Source organism: Engraulis encrasicolus, chromosome 14 (genome assembly GCF_034702125.1).
Source record: "Engraulis encrasicolus isolate BLACKSEA-1 chromosome 14, IST_EnEncr_1.0, whole genome shotgun sequence".
Lineage (NCBI taxonomy): Eukaryota > Metazoa > Chordata > Actinopteri > Clupeiformes > Engraulidae > Engraulis > Engraulis encrasicolus.
The window spans coordinates 35,395,172-35,420,290 of NC_085870.1; the positions used below are offsets into that span (position 1 = coordinate 35,395,172).

General features: G+C 43.4%; 2 protein-coding genes across 5 annotated transcripts; both read right to left on the minus strand.

Moving 5' to 3' along the window:
* Positions 1 to 1,382: 1,382 nt before the first annotated feature.
* On the minus strand, positions 1,383 to 25,102 carry cpne1 (copine I). 4 transcript variants are annotated; one of them, XM_063215563.1, is made up of 17 exons: positions 25,008 to 25,102; positions 22,521 to 22,606; positions 11,438 to 11,569; positions 10,785 to 10,964; positions 9,517 to 9,591; positions 9,040 to 9,111; positions 8,776 to 8,859; positions 8,540 to 8,629; positions 7,781 to 7,879; positions 7,214 to 7,300; positions 6,865 to 6,924; positions 6,354 to 6,487; positions 6,072 to 6,126; positions 5,594 to 5,645; positions 5,301 to 5,434; positions 3,609 to 3,845; positions 1,383 to 2,906 (listed from the first exon to the last, which is right to left on the minus strand). In XM_063215563.1, exons 3-17 carry the CDS (start codon positions 11,567 to 11,569, stop codon positions 2,790 to 2,792), a joined length of 1,608 nt encoding a protein of 535 aa, XP_063071633.1. In that variant the 5' UTR covers positions 22,521 to 22,606; positions 25,008 to 25,102; the 3' UTR covers positions 1,383 to 2,789. The 4 variants fall into 4 exon arrangements, with proteins under 4 accessions (XP_063071633.1, XP_063071631.1, XP_063071634.1 ...); XM_063215561.1 differs by lacking the exon at positions 22,521 to 22,606; XM_063215564.1 differs by lacking the exons at positions 7,781 to 7,879; positions 22,521 to 22,606 and adding an exon at positions 7,968 to 8,063.
* Positions 17,453 to 22,509, minus strand: rbm12 (RNA binding motif protein 12). Its single transcript, XM_063215560.1, has one exon. It carries the CDS (start codon positions 21,194 to 21,196, stop codon positions 18,446 to 18,448), a length of 2,751 nt encoding a protein of 916 aa, XP_063071630.1. The 5' UTR covers positions 21,197 to 22,509; the 3' UTR covers positions 17,453 to 18,445.
* Positions 25,103 to 25,119: the final 17 nt, after the last annotated feature.

Consider the following 25,119-nt stretch of genomic DNA (forward strand, 5'->3'; position numbering starts at 1 on the left):
GTGGCAAAAACATTTATCTACAAAACTGTGGCTGTCGTCAGACTGGATGTTCGACTGAAAGCTTTCAATCAACTCTGGATTTCACGTATGGTCACTAATGGGCATGCACATATGCCTAACCACAGCCACACTGGTTTCTATCAGATGTTATCGGCGTGGAACCAACCTGTTTACTAAAAATGTACTAAACTGTGAATTCAATTGTTCAAAGTCAGGGATGTTACAGAAGTTGTAGCACTCATATTGCACTCCACATACCTCAGTGACATTAATGCAACAGGGTGAGGAAAAGTCGTGGTTCATCATGTGTTCGTGATGGAAGAAAGCGAGTGACTTGACTGGTTGACTGGATATGAGGCGTAAGCGCTATCTCCCTCTAGTGGTCTATATAAATTACTGCACACGTATCATACTAGGTAGATGCGCATCTCTACTTTCAGGGTTTCTCAAAGTACAGAGATTTTAAGACTAAATTGGCAGTGGACCTCTCTCTCATTTCCTTTGTTGGCCTACAGTACTTTGACAGTCAATATGAGGCATTTTGCCCTTATCTAGGTAACAGCTCACTCTCCATACTTTCATTATTAGTTAAGTTGCAGCACCTGTTCAATGGTTGTTCAAAAACAAAATCATCTTTATAGTAGGCCTACCTACCCCCACCCCTAATAATGGACAGCTATGTTTACATGCGAAACCTTTGCAGTCTGCAGACACTAGGCTTTGACCTTGTATAGTGAACATCCTTGACAGCAACATATAGGGCCTACAGTAAAACACAGGGGCACAAGCTCCTCCAAACAGGATTCGGCATCAGCCTCATTCAGTAAAAACCTTGTCAAACTAATTGTCTCTCAGAAAAGTGTAGAGGTTCTGCCCATTTCCAGAGGTGTTGTGAATGTGACAGCACTCACACAGTAGTCTACAGACAGTATCTCAACAGCACTAATATTAACCAAATTAGAAGCAAGTTTACGGTCAAGGTTGCACAAAATACAATGAGTCATTTGTGTTACATCCGTGCAACATGTATAACAAACATATTTCACTCACTCTCACACACACACTCACGCGCACGTTTTACATGGCTAATAATTACTTGAAAATGCTGAAACATCATTACAGCTGCACACTCTAAAACCCACACGCAGCAAACCAAATAAAGGAACCCATGTATCACACACACACACACACACACACACACACACACACACACACACACACACACACACACACACACACACACACACACACACACACACACAGGCACACATACGCATGCACGCACGCAGACACACACCGAAGGGAAGTCAGAACAAGCATATTACATTGCATACTGCACACATGCAATTCATACAACGATGACTGGATACAGGAGAATATGGTACATTTCTGTGAATTTATTTTGACACTTTTTATGAAAAGATGAGGAAAATACAAAATAGATATTCAGCATGTTGGATGAGAGCAAAACATTTGTGATTGCATGGCATGCCACACCAGAGGCGTACACTTTCTGGTCCCCACAAAGCCAACAGTATGTTGTACTGTTCATTCCTGGTAGGTTTATTAACAATTTACTCTTTTAGCTAATGGTGATAGCAACAATTGAAACCTCAAATGATTACAAATTCCAGCATAATAAATCATTCCCTTTCTTACTCAAAGTGCTAAAACGACATTGGTTCTTCATATCTGCATCCGGTTAAGGAAATATGGCCCTTTAGGGGAGTCAAAATGGCACAACTAAAAGTGTACCCGAATGCATTTCTGAATTTATTGCTGTAGCTCGGAGAAAGTGCAGTCCATTCAATGAGGAACTAAAAATGGAGGATACGGCAGATTACATCTCCACGCACATATCACAGTGATCCTTATAGACAAACATGGAACTTGTGGAACATGCCACATGGATGAAAGTGGACCCACGTCAAATAATGGGTAGACTGATTATCAATAAGCAATTACTTTCTCATGTTAGACAATGGCAATGGATAAAGTACTTATTAAAACAAAAAAAAAGTTACCATCAAGATTACGTTGGAATTTGATTATGTTGATGTGCATTTTAGTCAGAGCAACAAACATCCTGAGTACCTAAACCTAATGGCAACATCTTTTTCCATGTTAATGCCTAACTTGGTGAGCTAGCGAACACTTCCAGTTTCGACATGCTTGGCATTTAGACATACATTTTTGGCATATTTCTCAAAATCTCTAAGGCATACCGAAATAGGTAGGCTAAGGCAACAAAATAACTAACTACAATGTCTTAGAAGCAGGGGACATTCAAGTGCATAAGGCAGCAGTGGAGGTTATATAGTTGGTGCTAAACAGCCACTGGTTAGTTAGCACAAAGCAGCATTTCATATAGGTGCAAGGCTGTGTTTGGCTGTTACGGTGTCCCAGTCAGCATACTAAAACTGTATTGCATAGCTAAAGTAAAGATAAGGCATCGTGTACGTGCAAGTGGCAACAGTTTGGCAGCTGTATCCCAAGCAGCTGTAATTCATTCACTTGTCCCCCCATTAAGAGGAATAACAGTGGGGATTTTGTTTTGCGAACATTTGCAAGAATGTATGATCAGCATATATAAAATAATGATTTCAAAAAAGAAATACAAAAATAAAATGGAACAGAAACAGTAATTATTCCTGGTTTGTTTTAAAGTGGTACTCGTGGGTACAAAGGAGGCACAGAGTTCACAGAGGAACAAACAAAAACAATAACAACAAAAAAACAAACAAATCAAAAGATGGCTGGTCTTGAGGCCTGCTCTGCTCTGCTCTGCTCTACTTGGAGGTCTTCTCAGGCGGGTTGACGGGGTTCAGCTTCCTCATCTTGAAGTAGGACACGACCTGAGAGGGCACCTCGGCCAGGACAGCCTGTGCCAGAGCCTCCTTGGGAGCCTGTGGAGGAGAGCCGGAGGATACATTAATTACTTAAACAACACATGCTTAGAGATATAGCAAGTACACTTTTAGTCTCTGGCTATTGAATGGAAACAGCAATGTCACTTAGGATCATGCCCCACTTGCAGTTATAGACCATGGGGATTCTCAAGTTACAAGGTCACGACCTTCTGAGATTCATTGGAGGTTTGCAAGATTACTGGGAGGTTGAAACACCTTTGATGTTGATAAATGTTTAGAAAAGGACTTCCGAAACAGAACTTCAACATCAACTGACACGTGTGAATATTTGCTTTCATCGTAGCTTGATTTTAAAGTAAATATGATGGAAATATAAAGCGTAAAGAAACATTTAGACAGCCCCCATACACAGATTATATTTATAAGGAATACATAATTTATGATATGCAATACCATACGGTCATCGCCAATGAGAAATGTGATCTGATACACTGACAGTTACAAAAACACTGTACTGGTAATTGTTGAAACAGAACATTAACATAAACTGACACGTGTGAATATTTTGGTTTCAGCGTGGCTTGATTCAAAATGTGACATGTTTAAGCGTAGCTATTAAAAGTAGATACAGTATAGTAACATATTGCCATATACAGATGTGATCTGATACACTGGCCCAGTTACAATAAAACCGAAACCAATAATTGTTGAACAATAAAGGTGTGATATAATACATACACTAGCGAACTGCCTGAAGGGCACGAACTGCACGATGTCCCTGGCCACGGGCTCCCCAGTCAGGGACTTGAGCACGCCGTCGTCCCCGTCCAGGAACTCCATGGCCTTGAAGTCGGCCTCGCCCACCCCCACGATGATGATGGACATGGGCAGCTTGGAGCAGTTCACGATGGCCTGCCGCGTCTGGTCCAGGTCCGTGATCTCCCCGTCCGTGATGATCAGCAGCACATAGTATTGCTGTGGAGGGTCAGGAAGGAAATCGCACTGTGTTACATTTAGGTCACAATATTGCTGGAGGGAGGAGACAGAGATTCACTAGTTAAGAAAGATTGTGCACATCAAAGGCTGATTTAAGTTTAAGAGAGTTGTAGAGAATCTGAAGAAGACTTCAATGGCAAACGTATGTAGTCCGGTCATTGAATAAAACACAAAAACAGGATTTCAAGTAGGAGGACAGAGATCACACTACATTGCATTTCCATTTTGTGTACTGTAGAACATTTCCCTTCTATGATTGACAGAGGTCTGCTCACTTTCTTCACATTTATTCCATGACAGAACTTTTCATCTGGGAGAAGGAAATCAAATTGCGTTACATTTGGGGCGACAAGAATTTACTTTTCCTCACAGAACAGTGTATTGCTGGAGGATTGGGAGGGAAATTGCATTGCATTGAAAGTTAGGTGATATTCTTGTCGTTCTCTCTGGAGAATTGGGTGATGCATTTTAATTCCAAACCACACTACTAAATATACCACTAGTATACAAAGCTATACAAAGAAAGGTCCCAAAACAGTTTTGCCATCTTTGTTCTGTGTGCTAGGTCTAGTGCCACCAAAACGCAGATGGAAGCCTATTGAAGACCGTTTGCAGACGCACAGAAGCTATGCATCAGGAGCATAAATTGCCCTTGAGGTTTTATGTTGTAAACAACACAGAAATGCACAGGCAACAGTGACTGTGGGTGTGTCTGTGTCCTCAGCTGCTATCCCTGTAATTTACAGCTGAGTCACTACTAGGGACAGAGGGTGCGTTCCAATATGCGACCTTGCGTCCTCCACTTGTTCTTGTGGCCTGGTACCAGGAAGTAAAATGTCGTGATGACAGCACTGGCAACAGCATTATAATTCAATATCTCGCAAAAGCTCAATTGTAAAGTCATTTTCTCATTTGCAAACTGGATGGTGAAAGAAGAATAGTCCCCCAAAAAAAATTTTCTCCAGGGAGGCGGGGCTTCAGCAAAACCTGAGGCCACAAGTACAAGTGGAGGACGCATGGTCCCATACTGGAATGCACACACTATGGACAGTCTCCAAATGATGGCGTTAGGCAGTTCACTGGGACCCCCTTGTGGTCACTTAACAACATTGCATGGTTCATCACCAGATGTACTACTGTATACTGTACAGGTACATCTGTTCACTGCTTGTTCAAATATCGAGTATTGGCATTGGCTTTTGGCTTTTGCCCTTCCTATGTCCGAGTTGGAGACTTCAGAGACCAGTGTACTAAGGCTCCAGTGTAATACAAGGATTTCTGTGGAACATACCACATGCATTTAAATACAATTAAAGTATAACATGCGGTGACATTTTAGTTGTCCTTCTGTGTGCATTCACAGGTGTGTGTGTGTGTGTGTGTGTGTGGCCTTTGTTGTTGAGCATATTAAAGATGTGATTGTCTGGGACTGACCGATGCCTTGGCCTCCTGTGCAGCCGAGTTGGCAAAGCTGGCCACATGGTTGATGATGGGGGAGAAGTTGGTCGGGCCGTACAGACGAACCTGGGGCAGCGCCATGCGGTACGCCTCCACAATACCTTGTACACCTGCAAACGAAACACATACACACGCACAATTTCACTGCTGAGCATGGCTACCGCTATTACTATGCTACTACTATGCTATTACTGCACAATTACTGTATTAACACAACATGAACAGAAGGAAAACTTCAATGCAGAATGTATTATTCTTGTCTGTCTTACCTTGGCAATAAGGACTGCTGGGATTGAAGTTCAGGGCAAATTCATGGGAAACCTGCAATAACAATTACATCAGAATATGACACATAAGCCCATTCAGACTATGAAAAGCAGTTAACACAATGAAGTCATATGATTAGATTAGATTATTTATTGTTCTTTGTTTTCACATCAGACAGGGCACTTCCATGAGGTTCAGCATCAGTTAGATCTTTGTGATTCACGTGTCATCAAGACATATAGACACAATTTACTTATACACATAAAACATCTGACACCCACATACATATACACACAAACACACACATGTATCCATATACACTCCTATACATGCATATACTGTACACTCCTGTCCTCCACATACAGCCCTTACTTTTACCCTCCCCTCTTATTTACCCAGCTCATGTCACCTCATATACATTAGTCCACACATGGATTCCTTCGTTACTTCATCCCTGTGTTCCACCAATGTTTCACCCACCTTGAAATCAGGAGGCACTTGAGCACCAAATCCAAAGGCTGGGAAAAGTTTATCACTGCGGCACAGAAAAAAAGTCCTGGTTACTTGCCTTGAATTAAAGTAGTTCCCAATGAAAAAAACCCACTCAAAAACTTCTATAGTACATTCATGTGTGATTCTGTAATCAACAAAAATGTAAAAAACAGACGTGGGGGTGCAAAGGTGCAAAGGCCAAAAGCCATAAATCCTGTTGAAACAGTTGCTAACAGTTGATTATTCAACGGCATATGAGTGGGATCTCACCTGTCGTAGTCCTGCACCACGAGGCCCACAGACCAGATGGCTGACAGGTACTGGTTCAGCCCGTCCGGACTCATGTAATGCAGAGACTCAGGAGAGCGCGGGTCACCGTTGGAGCCGGTGAAATCAACACCCACCTGAAGACCAGTCAACATTTGTTACAACAGACACTGAATCTCACCACCACCACCTCACCCACACGCATCAGAACCTCAATGTTTTTTTTCATCGTTAATGACTATTTAATGCCAAACCAATGTTCAGTTACAGTCAATATAAAATAAGTCATTTCTTCTCAACTTTCACATCAATTGTAACAGACATGATAAATCATCACCAGCTTCACCACTCAGCTAGCAATGCAAGTTAGCAGTGTTTCCGTTTTGTTTTGATGAACAAAGTCTGTGACTAACAAAATATATAGTATCTTTATAACAGTATATCGTATTATTACAAATTATTTGTTCAAACAAGGGCCCTGAGGTTGTGTGGTGCAATTAAACGGCAGCCTTACCGTGAAATTGACTTGGCATCCTCCCATGATGTAGTCCAGGAATGAGTACTCCCTCTCCAACTAAAATCAGCAGCACATAAAAGCAGATCGATGTCAACACTACTATTATGACAAATGAGCCAATATACAGCAGATGAAAAATAGAAGTATATTGCGTGCGTGTTTGTCCATGGCACAATATTAATCAATCCCAAATTATCAAACCATTTCAAAGCCATTTTGAAACCATCTGCTGGTAAATGACCAACAGACCATGACTGGTTTTAGGAACCATGCTTGAGATCCCTCAGCCCTGATTACAGGGTGTTGGTATGTGAGCACACACGACTGTGACGATGTTGAAACATACCTTGCACGTTTTGACGCAGACCACGCCTGAATTTTTATAGCTCTTTTTCTTCTTCTGCTTCTCTGGGTGAATGCAGTCAAACTCCACCTAAAAAGGAGAGACGTGAAAGCCATCAGATTAACACCTACAAATACAGAACTCAAAAGGCTAAAATATGTAGTCGTTAACAATTACAGGACTACTTCCCTAGTGACAACTGCGCAAATATATTTGCTTCTATTGTACACACACACACACACACACACACACACACACACACACACACACACACACACACACACACACACACACACACACACACACACACACACACACACCTGACTGGATTGTTGGTCTTAAATTTCTGTATCTTTAGAGTTTGTATCTTAAGCACTAAGTCTCAAGACAGCGAAACACACACACAAAAAAACAAAAGGCTACTGACAGTAGCAGTAGCAGTAGCAACTGCATACTACAAGTAGATAGATAAACAGTCAAGACAACAGATTCAAACAAACAAACAAACAAACAAATGAAGGAACAAACACTAGACAGACAGACAGACAGACAGACAGGTTCTGGTCTCACCGGTGACCCATGGTCTGCTTTCTGAAGAGCCTCTACATTAGTTTCAAACACACCAATAAGGTCATGTGAGCCATCACTATCATAGTCAGAGCAATGCACCTGGTGGAAAGGGGGAAGAAGAGAAGAAAAAGAGAAGAAGAAGAGAAGTTGGTGAAAGAAGCTTGAAGGAGAAGCTGGTCCTGCTCACCGCATGGTCCTTAACCTCCAGGAGCTGGGCGGTGGTGCAGGTTAGCTCTCCTATCATATCAGAACTGGTGTCTTCATCCTTATCATAACAAGTCACCTGCCAGTCAAGTCAACATAAACACAAGAGTCAAACCTTGGGCTTATGCCCTTCAACACTGCTGTGTAGCCCTTAGATGCACAACTACTGGACTTCTGTCATCCAGGACAAACATACTTAACATTCATTTATTTCATTTTATTTAAATCACAAATCAGTTACATTCCCATGCACATGACCTGGGAAAAAGTCACATAACCCTGTTAAGTAAAATGTTTTTTAATGTCCTAAAAAATCCACAGTGTGCATCAGAGTTCAATTCACTCCACTCAGGAAAATGTCACTGAACTACAACACATAGGAGGGCCTACTGCATAGTACACATGGGCAATATTTGCTTTACTTACAACCTCCCAGGTGGCTATAAAAACCAATATTTGCACATCACCAAAGACATACTGTGTCCATTAGGCCATGATGGCACACAGCAAAGTCGATGTGCTGTGAAGGGAGAGCAACAGTCTTCTTTCTCTTACCTTGATTGGCTTGCTCAAATCACCGTTGCAGAAAGTGTGGAGAGACACATTGAATTTTCTCCACGAGGGATTTAAATTGTTCTTGACGACCTTTAATAACAAAAAAGGAAGTTTGTGAGGCGAGGTTTACATGCCACAGGCCATAAACTCACTGAAAAGTAAATGACCAGTTCCTACTTACGACACATAGAAAAGAGAAGAAGAAGAAGTAGTGACACATTGTGAAATTGACATACTTCTGTTCTGTGAACGAGCTGCCACTTGCCATCATCCTCTTTCTTGAAAAACTCCAAGAAGGGGTCTGATTTCCCAAACAGGTCCTGCACACAAAGACGAAACAAAAAAGGTCATAATTGTGATCGGTAGCCCTTTGATTATTTTGCAACCCTGGTGCCCCTGACCCAATGCGTCCTAGCCTAATCGCTAGACCACCCATTCACCATTCGTCAGCAGTAGAATTCAAATTAATCCAACGTGGGTCTAGTGTCTGGCAGCGCTACCTTTTTGTCCAGGCCTTTGGCTTCCATCTCCAGCACAATACATCTATTGTCCTTGATCTCCTCAGCCGTAATCTGCAAGCAAACAACAAAATGAGTGAAAACAATCTTTCTCTACGCATCATTTCATGCCTCTTGTCTTGACAATGCCCTGACACCAGACCAATGTATTTTTGATTTTATAATTCTAAGAAAGTGTTTCGTAAAGAAGGGACAAACCGACAAATTAATGAACTCTCATTTGTTTGTAACAATTACAATCATTTTGACCCACAGACAGAGCAAAGAACAAGCAAGAGCCAACTGTCTGTGCAACACACATTGGCAATTTAGTTTGTCACTTCATTTGCTTAATTGACCTGCTCTTCACTCGGAGTGTTTTTACTGTACTTATCTTTTCACATATCCCTAAATGGAGACTGTAGCGAAGCAAGACATCTGTGAAAGCCTTTTTGTTTGAGGAGGTATTTGAATACTGACTGTGATGGTGCCCTTTCCCGCAGGCTTGCCCTTCTTCAGCTCCAGCGGTCTGGTGATCTTCCGACTGGACACAATCTGAAAACGGTATCGACATTTGCATTACCTACTGATCTATTAACTGGGGCCTATACTAAGAATCTGGTTCAGGAGTACACCAGGTTAAGTTAAGGGGCAAATCATCTAATAAAAGATGAGGACTCTTCTAATAGATGATTTACCTCTAACTTAACCTGGTTTACTTCTGAAACAGCTTCTCAGTACAGGCCCCTGGACTGCATTATAGATAAATTAGCATTTATTAACTCAATTTCTAATAAACTATTCAAGGACTTGTTTAATTCTACTACACGCCAGGGCTGTAGTCAAGTCCACCTTTGTAGAGTCCAAGACAAGTCCAAGACCAGTACTAGTCAAGTCCGAGACAAGTCCTAGTCCAAAGAGGTTTGCATCCGAGACAAGACCGAGTCCAAGTCAAGTCTGAGTCACATGTCGATCAGTGTTAAACAATTGAAAGGATGAATGTCAATAGTGTGAACCTTAGAAGATAACCTATATGGCATGGATGTGAAGACAAACTTGTTTGTTATTGGATTTCAAGCTCCGCTTTACAATCTATGATGGCCAGTGTTCTAAACAAAACTTAATGACAGACCCGGCGAGTCCAAAAGCTTAATTTGGCAAGACCATTGTCCGAGTCCAAGACAAGTCCGAGTCCAAACAATACCGAGTCCGAGACAAGTCCAAGTCCATAAAAAAACGGACTTGAGACCGGACTCTGGCCGAGTCCGGACTCGAGTACTACAGCCCTGCTACACGCTACAGTACACAAGACCAGAACAGAACAGAATAGAAACCCTTTACTGCCATTGTATAATGAGACTTAAAACCTCCCTCCAAAGTGCATACAGGTACATGTTTGAAGGGACTTGTCTGTGTGTATGCTGTGAATGAATGTGTCAGAGAAAGAATTGTAAATTCATGTACGAGTAGGTTAGTTGTGTGTGTGTGTGTGTGTGTGTGTGTGTGTGTGTGTGTGTGTGTGTGTGTGTGTGTGTGTGTGTGTGTGTGTGTGTGTGTGTGTGTGTGTGTGTGTGTGTGTGTGTGCGAGTGAGAGAGAGAACGAGAGCGAGAGCGATATTATTATCAAGGTCTTATTTATTTATTTATTTTAAAATGCACATTGGGGACTGGTCAAACGCAATTTCAAACTTCTATGCTAACCCTGTTACATAGATTTTTGACAATAAAGTCCACTTGACTTGACTCACCTGACCCAGTGTGCACTCGAAGCCTCCCAGGTAGTCATCGTCCCCTAGATCCACGGATTTATTGTCGATGTCGTAAATACCCAGCTTCAGCTTTTGCACCTGCTCAAAGTGATAGTCTAGCCGCAGCTTCTTGGAGAATTCCGGGTCCTGGTTGTTTTTCACCTTTTCCGTGCGGTCAATCTGGGGCAGGACAACAGGCACAATCCAAATCACTGTGACCATCAAACATGGCGCCGCATTTCAGTAACACAAACATTGATCTAAAACCATGTAGAAATTTGAACAATGTAAAAACCCATGGTCACAATCCTTCAGTTTGTGAGAAATATAGGCCAATATTAAAAGGTACAATGTGCAGGAAATGGTCAAAAAGGTACTGCAACTATGCTGCTCATTGAAACTGGGCTGCCTATTGCCAAATTTGATCTTTACATTAAAGTTTACAAAGTAATAAACAAATATTTTCCAGTATGGTCCAAGTAGAGTCATTTTTGCAGCTAAAATGGCTATTTTTGGAAATTCAAAATGGTGGACCATGGAATGGATACTTACCTATTCATGAAAAAGGTAACATTAATGAATGGGCAGCATGGATTCTGGAAATAAACAACTAAAAATCTCACCCAGTGTCCCTTTAAGTAAAAATTGCATACCTCTGTCCATTTGTCATCTCCAACACTTTGTAGCAGCACACAGAGGGGGTCAGATTTGGATCCTACATCTTTGTCAATGAGATGACTGCACGATATGGAGAGTTCCACCTTTGAGACACACTGGGTTGCCATCTAGAACATAAGAGAAGAGGATGATAAAAAATAATTATTTTCCTGTGGCTGCAAAATATGGTCATGTCTGCATTTTTTTAAGGGGGGTTGACAGCTGTCAACTGTAAGGTGCACAAACGTAACCTCCTCACAAACCTCATCCGTATGCCTACGCTACTCTGGTTCTACTTGTCTGCAATTACTACTTCCTGCGACGGCAATGCGGAGCCAAAATCTTTGCATAGGACGGCATCGCCAGCCTAGCAATGCAGCCTCGTGCTGTGTGATGTTGTCAATAAAAAAATAAACCGAAGATCAACTTTTTTTTTTTTTACTACGGTAGCGTAAATAAGAACCGAAAATTGGGCAATAAAATTGCCATTCCACCTACATAGGCCAACAGAAAGTGAGAGCCAAACAAGTTCTTAAACAAAATGAATAATCACTTAAAAACTACTATGTTTACCAAGTGAACGCAAAGATAAGAAATACATATAAATAACAACGCCCTCACTCATTCAGATAGCATGTTGAACAACTAAACCGCTTAAAAAGTTTGCGTCGACATCTCCATAATGATTTGACACCATATCCATCACATCGCATAACATAACACCGCCGTTTTTTCTACGAAGGGTTGTGATGACACCATACCTTTCTAAAACAGAGAATGATACAATGTCGCCGACACTTTCAAACACCAAATGTGAAAGGAAGGAAGCAAATATGTTACAAATGCCGTAAAATGTATCTGATGCAGAGGGTGTGGCAGGCTGTCCCTTGGGGACAAAATCAGTCATGATTGGACAACAGCTGGAAAGACTAGGTTTCCATTCGGCGAAATGATATGCCAATCACAAAACGGAAAGATGCAGCACAGGAAGTGGTCATGAAATGTGCACGTCTGGGCATGCGTGAGCGTGATCAACACACACGGATGTAGTCGCACTTAACCGCATGCCAGGAGGAATGAAATACAAAATAAATATACACCTAGTGTACAAACCAAGTAATCCCTCAACATGGCTCAATGACCAACACATTTCACTCAAAAGCAGTCGATGGTAGGCTACCTACGGGACTTCAGAGGCGGCGCGTGTGTGAGCAGGGCTGTAGTACTCGAGTCCAGACTCGGCCCGAGTCCGGTCTCAAGTCCGTTTTTTTATGGACTTGGACTTGTCTCGGACTCGGTATTGTTTGGACTCGGACTTGTCTTGGACTCGGACAATGGTCTTGCCAAATTAGGCTTTTGGACTCGCCGGGTCTGTCATTAAGTTTTGTTTAGAATACTGGCCATCATAGATTGTAAAGTGGAGCTTGAAATCCAATAACAAACAAGTTTTGTCTTCACATCCATGCCATATAGGTTATCTTCTAAGGTTCACACTATTGACATTCATCCTTTTCATTGTCAAACACTGACCGACATGTGACTCGGACTTGACTTGGACTCGAATCTTTTTGGACTCGGTCTTGTCTCGGACTCGAACCTCTTTGGACTCGGACTTGTCTCGGACTTGACTAGTACTGGTCTTGGACTTGTCTTGGACTCTACAAAGGTGGACTTGACTACAGCCCTGTGTGTGAGCAAGTGAGCCATCCACAACCATGCACTCAGAAGGGCTGCTCAGTGTCAGCGATTCATGGGCTGATTCATTCACACTCCACCTAATCGTTCATATAATTATCCAGAAATGGCAGACTGGAGAAAGGCACGATGCGTGAATGAACAGGATGTAGCCTACCCAGTCAGTGAATGCAAAGAAGTTCGACATTTTGCTTTTAGCTCGTAGAAAGACCCGCGCACATCGGTGTCAGTGTGCGGTTGCACTTGACGTTTGAATGAGTGGTTTGTGATTGTGATCATAATACAATCTCCTCAACGTTGCCACATGGTGGTTATGTTTCAAGACACAGAACACGCGAGCGCATACATATCGAATCAAAACAGCTTCACAGACAAGTTCCACCATTAGAAACCACGTTGGCACTTGCCTGGTTACCACCAGACCTAATCACAAGTGAGATTCTGTCTTTCAGATCGAAACGATTGTGTAGAAGTAAAAGGCAGTATGGGAGTACCCAGGCTACGTTGGCACTGCAATCCCTATAACCTTCAAGTCGAGTCGTCCCACCCATGTAAATGCTGTGCAATAGAGTGTTTACAGTGTGAGAAATAGAACTACTCGACACCTGCACATCGACACAAATTACAGTGGATAAGTAAACGATAGTAGACAGTTTACACCAGTGGTCTCCAATTAACTTTTCCCAAGGGCCAAATAATGTAGAGCAAGCGAGGCCGCGGGCCAGACGCCCCCCCCCCGTCCCAAAATAAATTAAAATAAATACAAATAATAAAAATTAAAAAATAAAAACACTGTTGAAATATTATTATTAGCTGTTGCAATATAGTGCCAGGGAGGAATGTAAATAAAGACCAACTGTGGACATGTTAACGAGAGAGAGAGAGAGAGAGAGAGAGAGAGAGAGAGAGAGAGAGAGAGAGAGAGAGAGAGAGAGAGAGAGAGCACGTTCAACTGCTGAATGCATGTTCAACTGCTGAACGTGCTCTCCAGCAGAGCCACTTCAGTCACGGCACGGAGGGAGGGGGAGAGAGATTTAGGCTAAATGACAAGACCTAAAACAAATATAGGTCAATGTGCGCTAAAATCCCAATTCGATCGAGGAACAAAAGTCATTTCCAGAGCGATTAAATCTCACCGAACTCGTGCGCTGCATCTCACCTCTGCCTGAACAGAAAAGACGCAAGCCCATGCAACAGGTGGCACCCAGGCAGATGAAATAGTTAGTTTCCAGGAATGCTCGTCTATATATTTCTTTATTGCGGTCGTTTTCGAAAATCATATTAGTTTTCCTCCAACGCATTCCCGATGTATCATGCATTCTCTGCTCAACTGATCTCGCATAACGCGCCCCTACCAAACTACGGGGGGAAAATATCCTCCACATTTAGAATGGGCTACTACAGTACGCCAGCTAAAATGCAAAGAGGGTGATATCACAAATACACAAAAATAGTGCAGGGGAGGAGAATCGTCCAGATTTAACAGAGGACAGAGTGAGTGCTCTAACTGCATAACTGAGCGCTCAAGACTCTTCTGGTTGAACAAAGGGAAACACGCTCATGAGCACCGTGCACCGTCGGGGCTGTCGGGGAGATGAGGTGGGCCATCAGGAATATTAAACCCTATTCTGCCTAAGTTTCCTGGACATTTCTGAAATTCGGGTTAGGGGTAGGGTGGAGCAAGGTAGCCTACTGTTCTCAGATGCTCCCGTGGCGCCTTCAGATAGGCTAAATTAGGAATGCGATACAGTTATACACGTGCGATACAGAAATGTCAGCCAGACCTTGAATATTACGAGTGCAAGACGAAGCAAAACTGATATAACAAAAACATACAATAGAAGCAAAGGAGAATCGTTTACATTTGCAAACAGAAGAGAGTTGAGAAAACTCTGCCGACTTGGCTTAAATAACTGTGCGCTTCGCGGCTCACCGCGGCGCGCAGGCTGCACCCAGCAAACGTTGACCTTCAGGAATAGGCTACTCAGCTAATCTTCTACCTGGCTCTATATTTCCAAGACATTTTAAAGGAACTGGTTTCGTTTTTGTCCTCCCTTCTTTTGGTAACGACTGTTCTCTGGAGCTTGAATTGCGTTAACGTCTCTACATGTAGGCTACTACCTTGCATAAATGATACTTCCAAAATACGGGATAATTGTCATCCAAACTTCACATAAATGTGAGTAAACAAAAGACAACATGTATCTGGCCTGCTAAATACATAAAAATAGGGAAGGAGAGAATTGTCCTCATTTTCAACCAGAAGAGAGGAGAGTGCTTCGATACCGCACAATTGCGAATGGTCTGATGACCGAGGTAAACGCAATGATGAATAACGGCTTCTCTAGATGTCTAGGAGACAACAGATTGCACTTCACCATTTTCCCTCATTGTCAATGTCTGTCATGAGACTGTTATTATAAGATTTAACTGTTTGTGAATGCTTAGGAGAGATAACTGACGTGTTTGTGATCGAAAGTCACGCATGGCCACAAATAGGCGCATTTATGGTTTCATTTTTAAGGACCTCATGTCGGGCCAGAAATTTGCTGCCCGCGGGCCGCTGTTGGCCCGTGGGCCGTTGTTTGGAGACCAGTGGTTTACACTATAACAAGGTATTGCTGTTATTGCTTGAATTTATAGCCTACTACTCTATTAACCCGTGCCCTACGCCTACAACTATAGTCACCCTGGTTCTAATTGCTGAAGCCTGTTGTTTCGTGTAAATATACAGCAAGCATGTTTTTCCCCCACCAAATAACATGCACTCCTACTTACTGAGGGGGAATCCAGTTTGAAATGTAGACTACTTAATGAGTTGCAATAGGCCTACAGCAAGTTGAGTCCTTACACTGGCCCAAGTTACTACTACATACCTTTTCATGAGGGCATGTAGCCCACACCATCAATTTAATGCCTGTTAGAACCTCAAAACATACCAACAAAACAGATTCCACCTTTACACACTGTTAAGAACCCATCTAACAAGCAGCCCTGCATTATCCATCCCAAGGAATATTCAGAGAACAAAACAGGCATCATGGTACACTTTCCATACTTACCAAAAACATGGATAGCAGATTTTAGATTACACACTGATAGTTTCAGGGCAAAATATCTTACACCTGACACACTGATAGTTTCAGGGCAAAATATCTTACACCACAACAGTAATATTTCAATCAATCAATCAGATTGACAGAGAGCACATTGTTTCCAAAAGCATAGCAAGATCAGGTTATAGGGTCATGTTTCTTTGGCCAGGTTGATACCCTGGCTGGACATAGTCAGTCACACCATCATCCCGCATGACTCCTCTAAAGCTAGAGGACCACTTGATGCATTTGCTTCAACAACCACCACAGCAGCAATTTTGATATTTTCTTCTCTCCTCAGCCACCCGTCAGTATGTTATGTCCAGTGTAAACAGTGTAAAGCAGAGATTCTAGAGCTAGGCATGTGAAGGAAGATGTAAATAGCCAAAAGAACACTTGCTAGTGGTTTAAGGCAGCCACTTTACTAATCCAGGCATTTAATCCACTGGCTGATACATTTACAAAACGTTCATACAGGTCCCGTCACACCAACCCATTGTATGTGGAAATAAAACAGTATGTTGTATACCACAACCTATTTTCTAAGACCACACAGCATGCAAAATATTATTAATGTCAAAACTGCACTGGACTTTCATTTTCCTGTTTTGTAGTTCATCACACTGCAAACAATGACACTCTTTTGCTTTCTTTTTTCTTTACATAGCAGTTTGCTAAGCCCAAAATCAAAAACTAAGATGCTGGAGAAGGAAATATTTTCCTGCAACTGCAATTACAACACTAATGTTTACAGGGTTACTACATACCCTCTGATGTTAACACTAAGATGCAACATTCTCATTCTTTCCACTTAAGGGGCATCTCGAAACAAACGTTTTGTTCATTCATTGAACAGGTAGTTTACTTTGCACTCACCACCATATACCCAACGTAAGAAGAGATGGTCAGTGAGGAGACACTTGTCAACCAGTAGAGCCATGGGTGCCGCTAGGGGGGGAAAGGCGTTACAGATTCTAAGGGCCCAAGCACTATTTTTTAAAAAGTTTTGCACACCTCCTTTTGCCAGGTGCGTAGGAGTGGATCCACTGGGTCACCAACGTAGAGAGACAAAGGAAGCTCCCGCACACTGTTCACATTTGCAGAGTTTTTACTTGCGACGTTTCAGTCTATGACCTCCCTCAAGCAATTCCAAGGGGCCAAGCACTAACAGGGGCCCTTAAGGGGGGGGCAAAGGCTTTAACTCCATAGCTTGTGTACAGGTCAGGGTGGAAATGCATGGCAGCACTTTATTTGATTAATTTGCAAACCACAAGGAGTCGTCACCATACAGCAAAGGAGAAGCATACAATACCTTTAGATGCATCATTTCAGGAATGTCATTTTATTGACAAAATAAGTAGACTTAACATTATGTACACAACTGAAAACAGAAAGCTGGAACTTAAGTCAAAAATAAAAAAAATAAGAATCAAGTGTTCAAAAGCACTACAAAATTGACATTCCCACTACAGGCTACTTCTTAGCAGAAAACAGCTGACTTGAAAGAAAAAAGATATCGCCATAAGGACAAAAGCCATCATGTACACAAACGCGTCACATTGCCACATCAGAAATCTTGCTGGGACAGGGAAAGAAGGTTGGTGCAGTCATGTACACAGCATTTGAGGTTTCAAACATTAGCACGCAAATCTCACAAAAGCAAAACAAACATTGCAGCACAGTTGCGTTAATTGATTGTAGAGAAAATATGAACCACATAGAGCAATGCGTAAACCCAATCAGAGCAATGTGCACACGCAAACCATGGCAGCATTTTCATGTACACCACATTTCGCAAAACCACAAAACACAGGAAATACAACAGAGAGGACATCAGAAAAGTGATACAGCATAATTGCCAGTAAAAATAGAGCACAGCATTTACATTTGCAAAACATCAGCCTGCCCCAGCACAAGTACTGGATCCAGAACAAAATGCATATGCACTTCTCATGATTGAATGGTAATCAGTCACTTTGAGCCAATTCTACAACTCATTAAAAAGCTCGTCTTGTTAAAAGGGAGGATATTTCATTAGTTTTCTAATGTATGTGACAAGCTCATACTTTGGTATGGTAGGGACTACAGTCTTGTTCAGTGTTAAGAGGAATTGATGGAGGGCATTAACTTTGCTTCCAATGCAGTGAACCGAAAACAAATATGAGAGAAAAAACTGAAAATAACCAATTCAACAGATCATCCAAAAATCACACTCTATCCCATGGTTAACTTTACTTTCCTTGATCCGATTGGCCTGTCATTCAAGTCCATGACTGCAGACATTGCCTCCTCATGGGACTCAAATGCAACCATTGCCTCACCGGTCGGCAGGCCCTTCTCGCTAAACTGAAGGCACACCGAACCGGGAAGCACTTGATAGCCATAAAAGAAATCAAGAATCTCATCTACTGTGACTGTGAAAGGCATGTTTTGAATCTTTACAATAGTGGGCCGAGGGTTGTTGGGGCCGGTGCCCCCAGTCTGTCCCCGCAGACTGTCAGGGGTGGCCCCAAACGCAGGCTGGGGACCCCCAGGTTGGCCCTGTCCCCCCCCTCCTCCTCCTCCCTGTCCTCCTCCTCCTCCTCCTCCTCCTCCTCCACCACCACCACCCCTGTTGTGGTTGTTTCCTTTTCTCGACCCGTTATCAAACGGTGGGATTCCCCTCAGGCTGTCAGGGCCGCCCACGAAACCCGGGGGTCCGTTAGAGCCTCCTGGACGGAAGCCGGGAGGCTCAAGAACTGACCCGGGCAAGTGAGCGCCAACCAAGGGGGGCGGCACACCCAGCGCCGCGACATCCCCCAGAGTGGCACCGAGAGGGGGCAGGGGAGGGGGACCGACCAGCCCATTGCCTGGGGCGGTGAATGGGGTTACGAAAGGCGGGCCGTTCGCCAGGCTTCCTACCGTGTTTCTGAGGAAGTTAAATTCTTCGCCTGTCATACCGGGGTAAGCATGTGCTTGGACCTGGGCCTGTACTTGAGCCTGCACCTGGGCCTGTGCTTGTGAGTGAGCGTTGTTCTGTGCCTTCTGGCCTCTCCTGGACTGAGGTGGCGGGTTTCTCTCTATCTCCCTCATCTGGTCAAATGAAACTACGTGGACAAACGCATCTCTGCCGTTAAGCTTTTGTCTGTGCAACCGTTCTGCTTTCAGCGCTTCCTCCTCGGACTTGAACTGCACTATTGCCTGGCCGAGGCCATTACCGTTACTGTCGGTTAGGACTTTTAAGGTGTCCTCGAATATCTGGACTCCATTCAAGAAGAGACGTACGTCTTTCTTGGACACGTTGTAAGGAATATTCGAGATGTGGCCACAAATTTTGGAGTCTTTACCTGGCACTGCGGAATTGTTTTTCTGATCTCCCTGAAGACTCGCCAACCTTTTGCGAATGCTCTCTATCTTTTCGAACATGACCTTCTTAGTGATGGGGTGGACCTGTATGAAGCGGCTGCCCATGTACTGCATGTGGCAGCCGAGGGCACCTTTGTAGTCCATTTCGGTTTTGAACTCTACGAACCCTTCCCCTGTCGCCCTGCCATTAGGCCCATAGGCAATGTAAATGCTGTCTTCCACGATCTCTGAATTTTTGAAAAAGTCACATATCTGCCTGGTCTCGGCCTCGTACGGGAGGCCCTTCAGATATACGCAAAACTCGGACTTATTGTGCGGGGACCGGGACCTGGCACGGCCCGAGGGAGAGGGAGCGCTTACGTTTCCACGGCGATGGCGGTCCTGGTCTGCGTTATTGTGGCCTGGTTTGGGCATGTTGTGGTCGAGGAGTCCACCGCCACTCTCGCGCCACTGCCTTTCTGACGATGGCATGATCTCCACTATCCTGTGCCCTAGCATAGCTGCGCCTCTCTTTACCGCTTCAAAGGCATCCTGGGGGGCAAAGAACTTCACCAGCGCTCTGCCAGTGCTCCTGCCCGCGTTATCTCTAATCAGACGGACATTTTCCACGCTCAGACCCTGAAAGAAATCCCTGACCTCAAGCTCGTTTGCTGTAAAGGGCAGGCCTTGTAGCGCGACATAGCATTCGTCGGGGTTGGTGATCGAGGGCTTCAGGTGGGCCTGGAGATTCAGGGGGTTCAAATTCATGGGGTTCAGGAACATGTGGTTGGGGCTGCCCAGGGAGAGTGGGGGCCCTGCCCCGGCCAGGCCAGCTCCCATTGGGGGAGGGACACCGGGGTTAAAGGGAGGCAGTGCGGAGAGGTGGGGCATGTGAGTCATTGGCGGGACAGGGGGCACTGCCGTCAGGGCAGAGACGTTGGGGGCGGACTGGAGAGACGACACAGAGTGTGGGACGGGTAGGGGTGGTATCGAGGGCATGGGCGGGATGGACTGTAAGGTGGGCAAGGGCGGTATGGGGGGCGGGACAGAATTTAGGGAGGACATGGCAGTAGTCAGGGTCGAACCCATGGTGATGTTGGAACTACTGAAGTTGTTAAAATTGGGCATGTTACCGATGTTAGCGGCGGCAAAACTGGGCACATTTTTGTTGCTAACCGGCTCGTGGTGCACAGAGGCTGTTGCTGTGGTGGCGGTAGTTGTGTGTGACGTATGACTGTGACTGTGACTGAAACTCTGTGCGGTTGTGGGCAGGTTGCCTCTGCCACTCCCGGCAGTGGAGGCCGGGGGACCAGGCCGGTTACCGTTTCCTGCTGCTGCAGCTGCAGCTGCCGCCTCAGCATTGCCAGCCTCAAACCGCCTGCGGCTAAGCTCAATCATGTTCTGCATCTCTGTCTTGCTACTCAGCAACAGTGACACCTTGGAGCCCTTGATGGACCCCCCTGTGCGCATCATGCCGAGCCTGGCATCCTCGTCAGTGGCGAAAACAATAAACGCCTCGCCGTGCTCGCCCCCCACAATATGCACCCCACCATCCGGGATGGTCAATCCAGAGAAGAAATGGCGAATGTCCATGGTCCCTGCCACAATGGGGAGACCTTGCAAGCGGATGACCACAGCCATTCTGAGGCGCTACAAAAACACACCTGCAGGTGAAAGAAGGCATCTGCGGTCAGACCAGGGCAAGAGAAAGGTGAAAAGAAAACACTACACACACACGCACTCATACACAGCCATAGAGGCAAACACACACACACACACACACACACACCCAACAGATACACAACCAAACGCAAACACACACCCACATGCAGTCACACATTCAGAGAGCCAAAGACACACTCAAACACACTCCCACAGCGGCAAACAGACACTTCAACGCATGAAAACACTCAGTCGCACAGTCATCAACAACAAATCATCCAATCCAGCAAGACGCATGATTGAAGTTTCATGGATCCAAATAACTTACAAATTTTACAAACAATAATTTCACCGCAGAAACATTTGTAGGTTGTTCATGATGAGCAAATAAGACATTGAACAATGATTCACAGCAATGAAGCACTTTGGGTTACATGCGTTCCCCCTCCTGAACTCCTGAAAATGTCCACACTCATGGAAATCAAATTTCCCAAATTATATTAATCTATTCTACTCAGTATGTATTAGTACATTCATGACATGTCAACAAAGCCATGAACAAGTAATGTGATATACACATTCTAAAACCTAAAAAAAAAAAAAAAAGATGCCCATGTCATACTACTGTTAATGGAGCATCATCATTACTCCCAATTATTTTATCAACATAATGCACTTTTCTCCATTACAAAATTTTGGTACTCTATATTCATACATGTGCATGGACGTTAGAGCCGAATCTGATCTAAATGTAATTCCAATTTCCATATGCTAAAATTAAAAATACAGCACAAAATCAAAATATGGATTTTAATACCAACAAAATACTGACACACTGAATGTTACTTGTACTGAGAAGTGCTGACCAAAACCCCCACCCCAAAACTTCTAAGCTGCAAAAGAAACCCTGATGCTTCATGGAGAAATGGACAATGTGCTTTAGTTTCAGCTGAAGCTCTAGGGCAGCACATGCCTTTGTTCAGAGCAGTATTGGCCAAGTGTGATCGATCAGACAGACATGGCGCTACTTGCGGAGAAGCAGCAGCAAATCAAAACACACAGTTACTAAGCCCAGATGTCAGCCTCTTTTCAAAGCAATGCAAATACAACATGCACTTCAGTGAAACTTTTTTGGAGAATAAAAATTCAAAGCTCAATTCATAGAGCAATCAAACTATATATTAATACCAAACTTCGAGCAGCTTACAGGTAGCTCAGCCTGGCCAAAACCACTCTGAATAGGTGAGTTGTACTAGACCGAGTTAAGGAGAACATGTGGACTAATTTTGATTACCGTGCTTACCTTTTGCTACAAGAAGCGCTTCCTTACTGGGTGTACTGGAAACCCAAGCCAATCCTGACGTCAAGCATTTAAAATTCAACTCTAGACTGTAACAAGAGAATGAAATGAAGCAGATACATCAATTCGAGCAGCAGAAGACATTAATCGCCACCCACGACCACCTCCAGACAAACACGCACACACAAACACAGATAAATAAATATTCAGACCAAACACCAGCAGGGGGGCTTGCACCAGCTTCCCTTTGTAGCAAATAGACCTTCAGCTTATTTCGGATGAAAGAACCAGCAAATCTCCAAGTGGCAGCTTTGCCAGTAACCAAAAAGCATTTGGATTTAATTCACATGAAAATACACATTAAAATATACAAGGTTTACCCATATAGCACCCAGAAAAAAGAGAAAAGGGGGGGAAAACATGCTCAAAGACATTTTGACATTGAATATTCAACTAAATGAAAAGTTTAAAAGCATACAATGTGGGCAATATCACAACACGGGTTTTGTGTGCCAGTGCCTGGCAAAATCTGTAAGCTGTTAATCAAATACTAGCAACAAGACCCTGATATAAAATGTGAAATAGGCTGCCTCGTATTGAGATAATATTCAGGGTAGGGCCAATACACATCAATACAGGCCAGTATGGCATGCAAAAACTATGTTCATGTCCCACAAAATGGCAATTTAAGACAATTGATTATTAGTGACAATGCAACATTACAATTATTACAACGGCACGTAGTTCTTATGCTCAGTCATGAATACTTAATTTGTAAAGGAGGAGTTGTTGGTAACTGGCACACTGGTAACTTTTGCCGGCATCATTCAACACCTTAGGTCTACCAGATCTTTTTTAACAAACAAACTTAATACAACACTGACGGGTCCAATTAAAAAAACCTCTGCAAACTAATATTCTCAAATGTACTAATTAAAATCACATTATGAATGCCTGAGGATCCTAAACAATGTAGCATTACTACTTCAGCACAATCTAATAAAAACCTTTCAGCGTAACAATGAAAATAACACAGGAAAAAAAACAATGCCACACAGGCCAAAGAAGCATTGCTATCTCCAGGACAGAGGATAAGCTGTTCCAAATCAGCAATGCATACGTTTGTTGTTACATGATTCTGCAACATCAGAAGACTGTTACACGTGTGCATTGCAATGCATCAATCCAGCAGCAAAATACAACATGGGAAGAGAGCTTGAGAGGATAGACTACATGACACCAACCCACTGTCTTCAGATCACACCCAAAATGATAATGGTTCTGATGAATGTTGTGACTGACACTAGTCACCAACAATGTGATTATCATCCCAGCAAGTTCTGCTCATTGACTAGGCAGGTGTAGAAATGAGGCAAACAAGACACTCAAAATCTCAACAATTCCGTTTGTAGCACAGAACCTGGTGACACAGTCCAAGCCATATGCCTCCAAAGCCTTCAATAGGATCAAGCCAGTCGCAGTTGGTGTGTAATGCGTATGACGTTTTTCCAATTCAAAACCGTGATGGTTCTTTCAGCAAAAAAAACAAACAAATAAACAAAGCCAATGCCCAGCGACACAAACCAGTGTGCTTCCTGTTTTCCAACAACAAATATTGTTTTTCCAACATTCAGTTAGCAACTCAGTAGTACCATGAGCGAAGGAACAGGTGAACACGCTGGCCAGAGTTCAATAATGCAACAATGGACCACCATTGTTCGGGACATCACAAATCACAACATCCTGTTTCACAGCACTGCTCACAGGATGATGGTATTCAAGTAGGCAGTGGCATTTTGACAGACAAAAAGGAACCAAAACCAGCAGCATATGTTGTTCAAGTCAAAATATAGTGAAGGAAGAAGGCAAAGCACGAGCGTAAGCACGATGGGCTCGCGGAGTACTGCTACTAAACGCAATGCACAAGCTGGCAAAGCTGCTAGCCCAGTGCCACATAAACAGTCTTGGAAAAACAATCTTAATTTGGGAGCACCCGTTGCTTTCCACCATCTAATGCCGCACATTGCAATCAAAGGTTACATCTACATGGCCAAACAGACTGGCATGAAGGTCCTATACATTTTGTCAATGACCCTACTGCTATGGTTGAATGACTTCACGACGATATTGGCTAACATAGCCTTTTGCACATAGACCCCAAAACTACTATCCTTCACACAACGGCTAACTTGTAAATATACTAGTGTCTATTATGTGCAAAACTCGCCTATTGTTTCAAGTAATGTATAGGCAAACTATCGAAACTCCGTCGTATTACTCTGTGATCCACTGCAACACAAGGCCCGAAGTAGCTAACTAGCTGGTTGAGTAGCCAGCTAAGTTAGCTAGCTAATGAAGAAACCCATAATTTAGTTCACCAATACGGATGCTAACGAAGCAGTTTGATCCTTTTTGAAAAGAGATGCATGGTCAAAATCAGTCACAATTGATACCCCCTTCGTTACTCTCCTGTGCTTTGCAAAATCTTACCGAAAATATCTGTTAAAACAGATTTTATTTATAGAAGATATCTGGCAGTTTTTCCACCGCCGTGCTCTCTTCGTGTTTCAGATACACTCATACAAAATGTCCGTCGCATTCA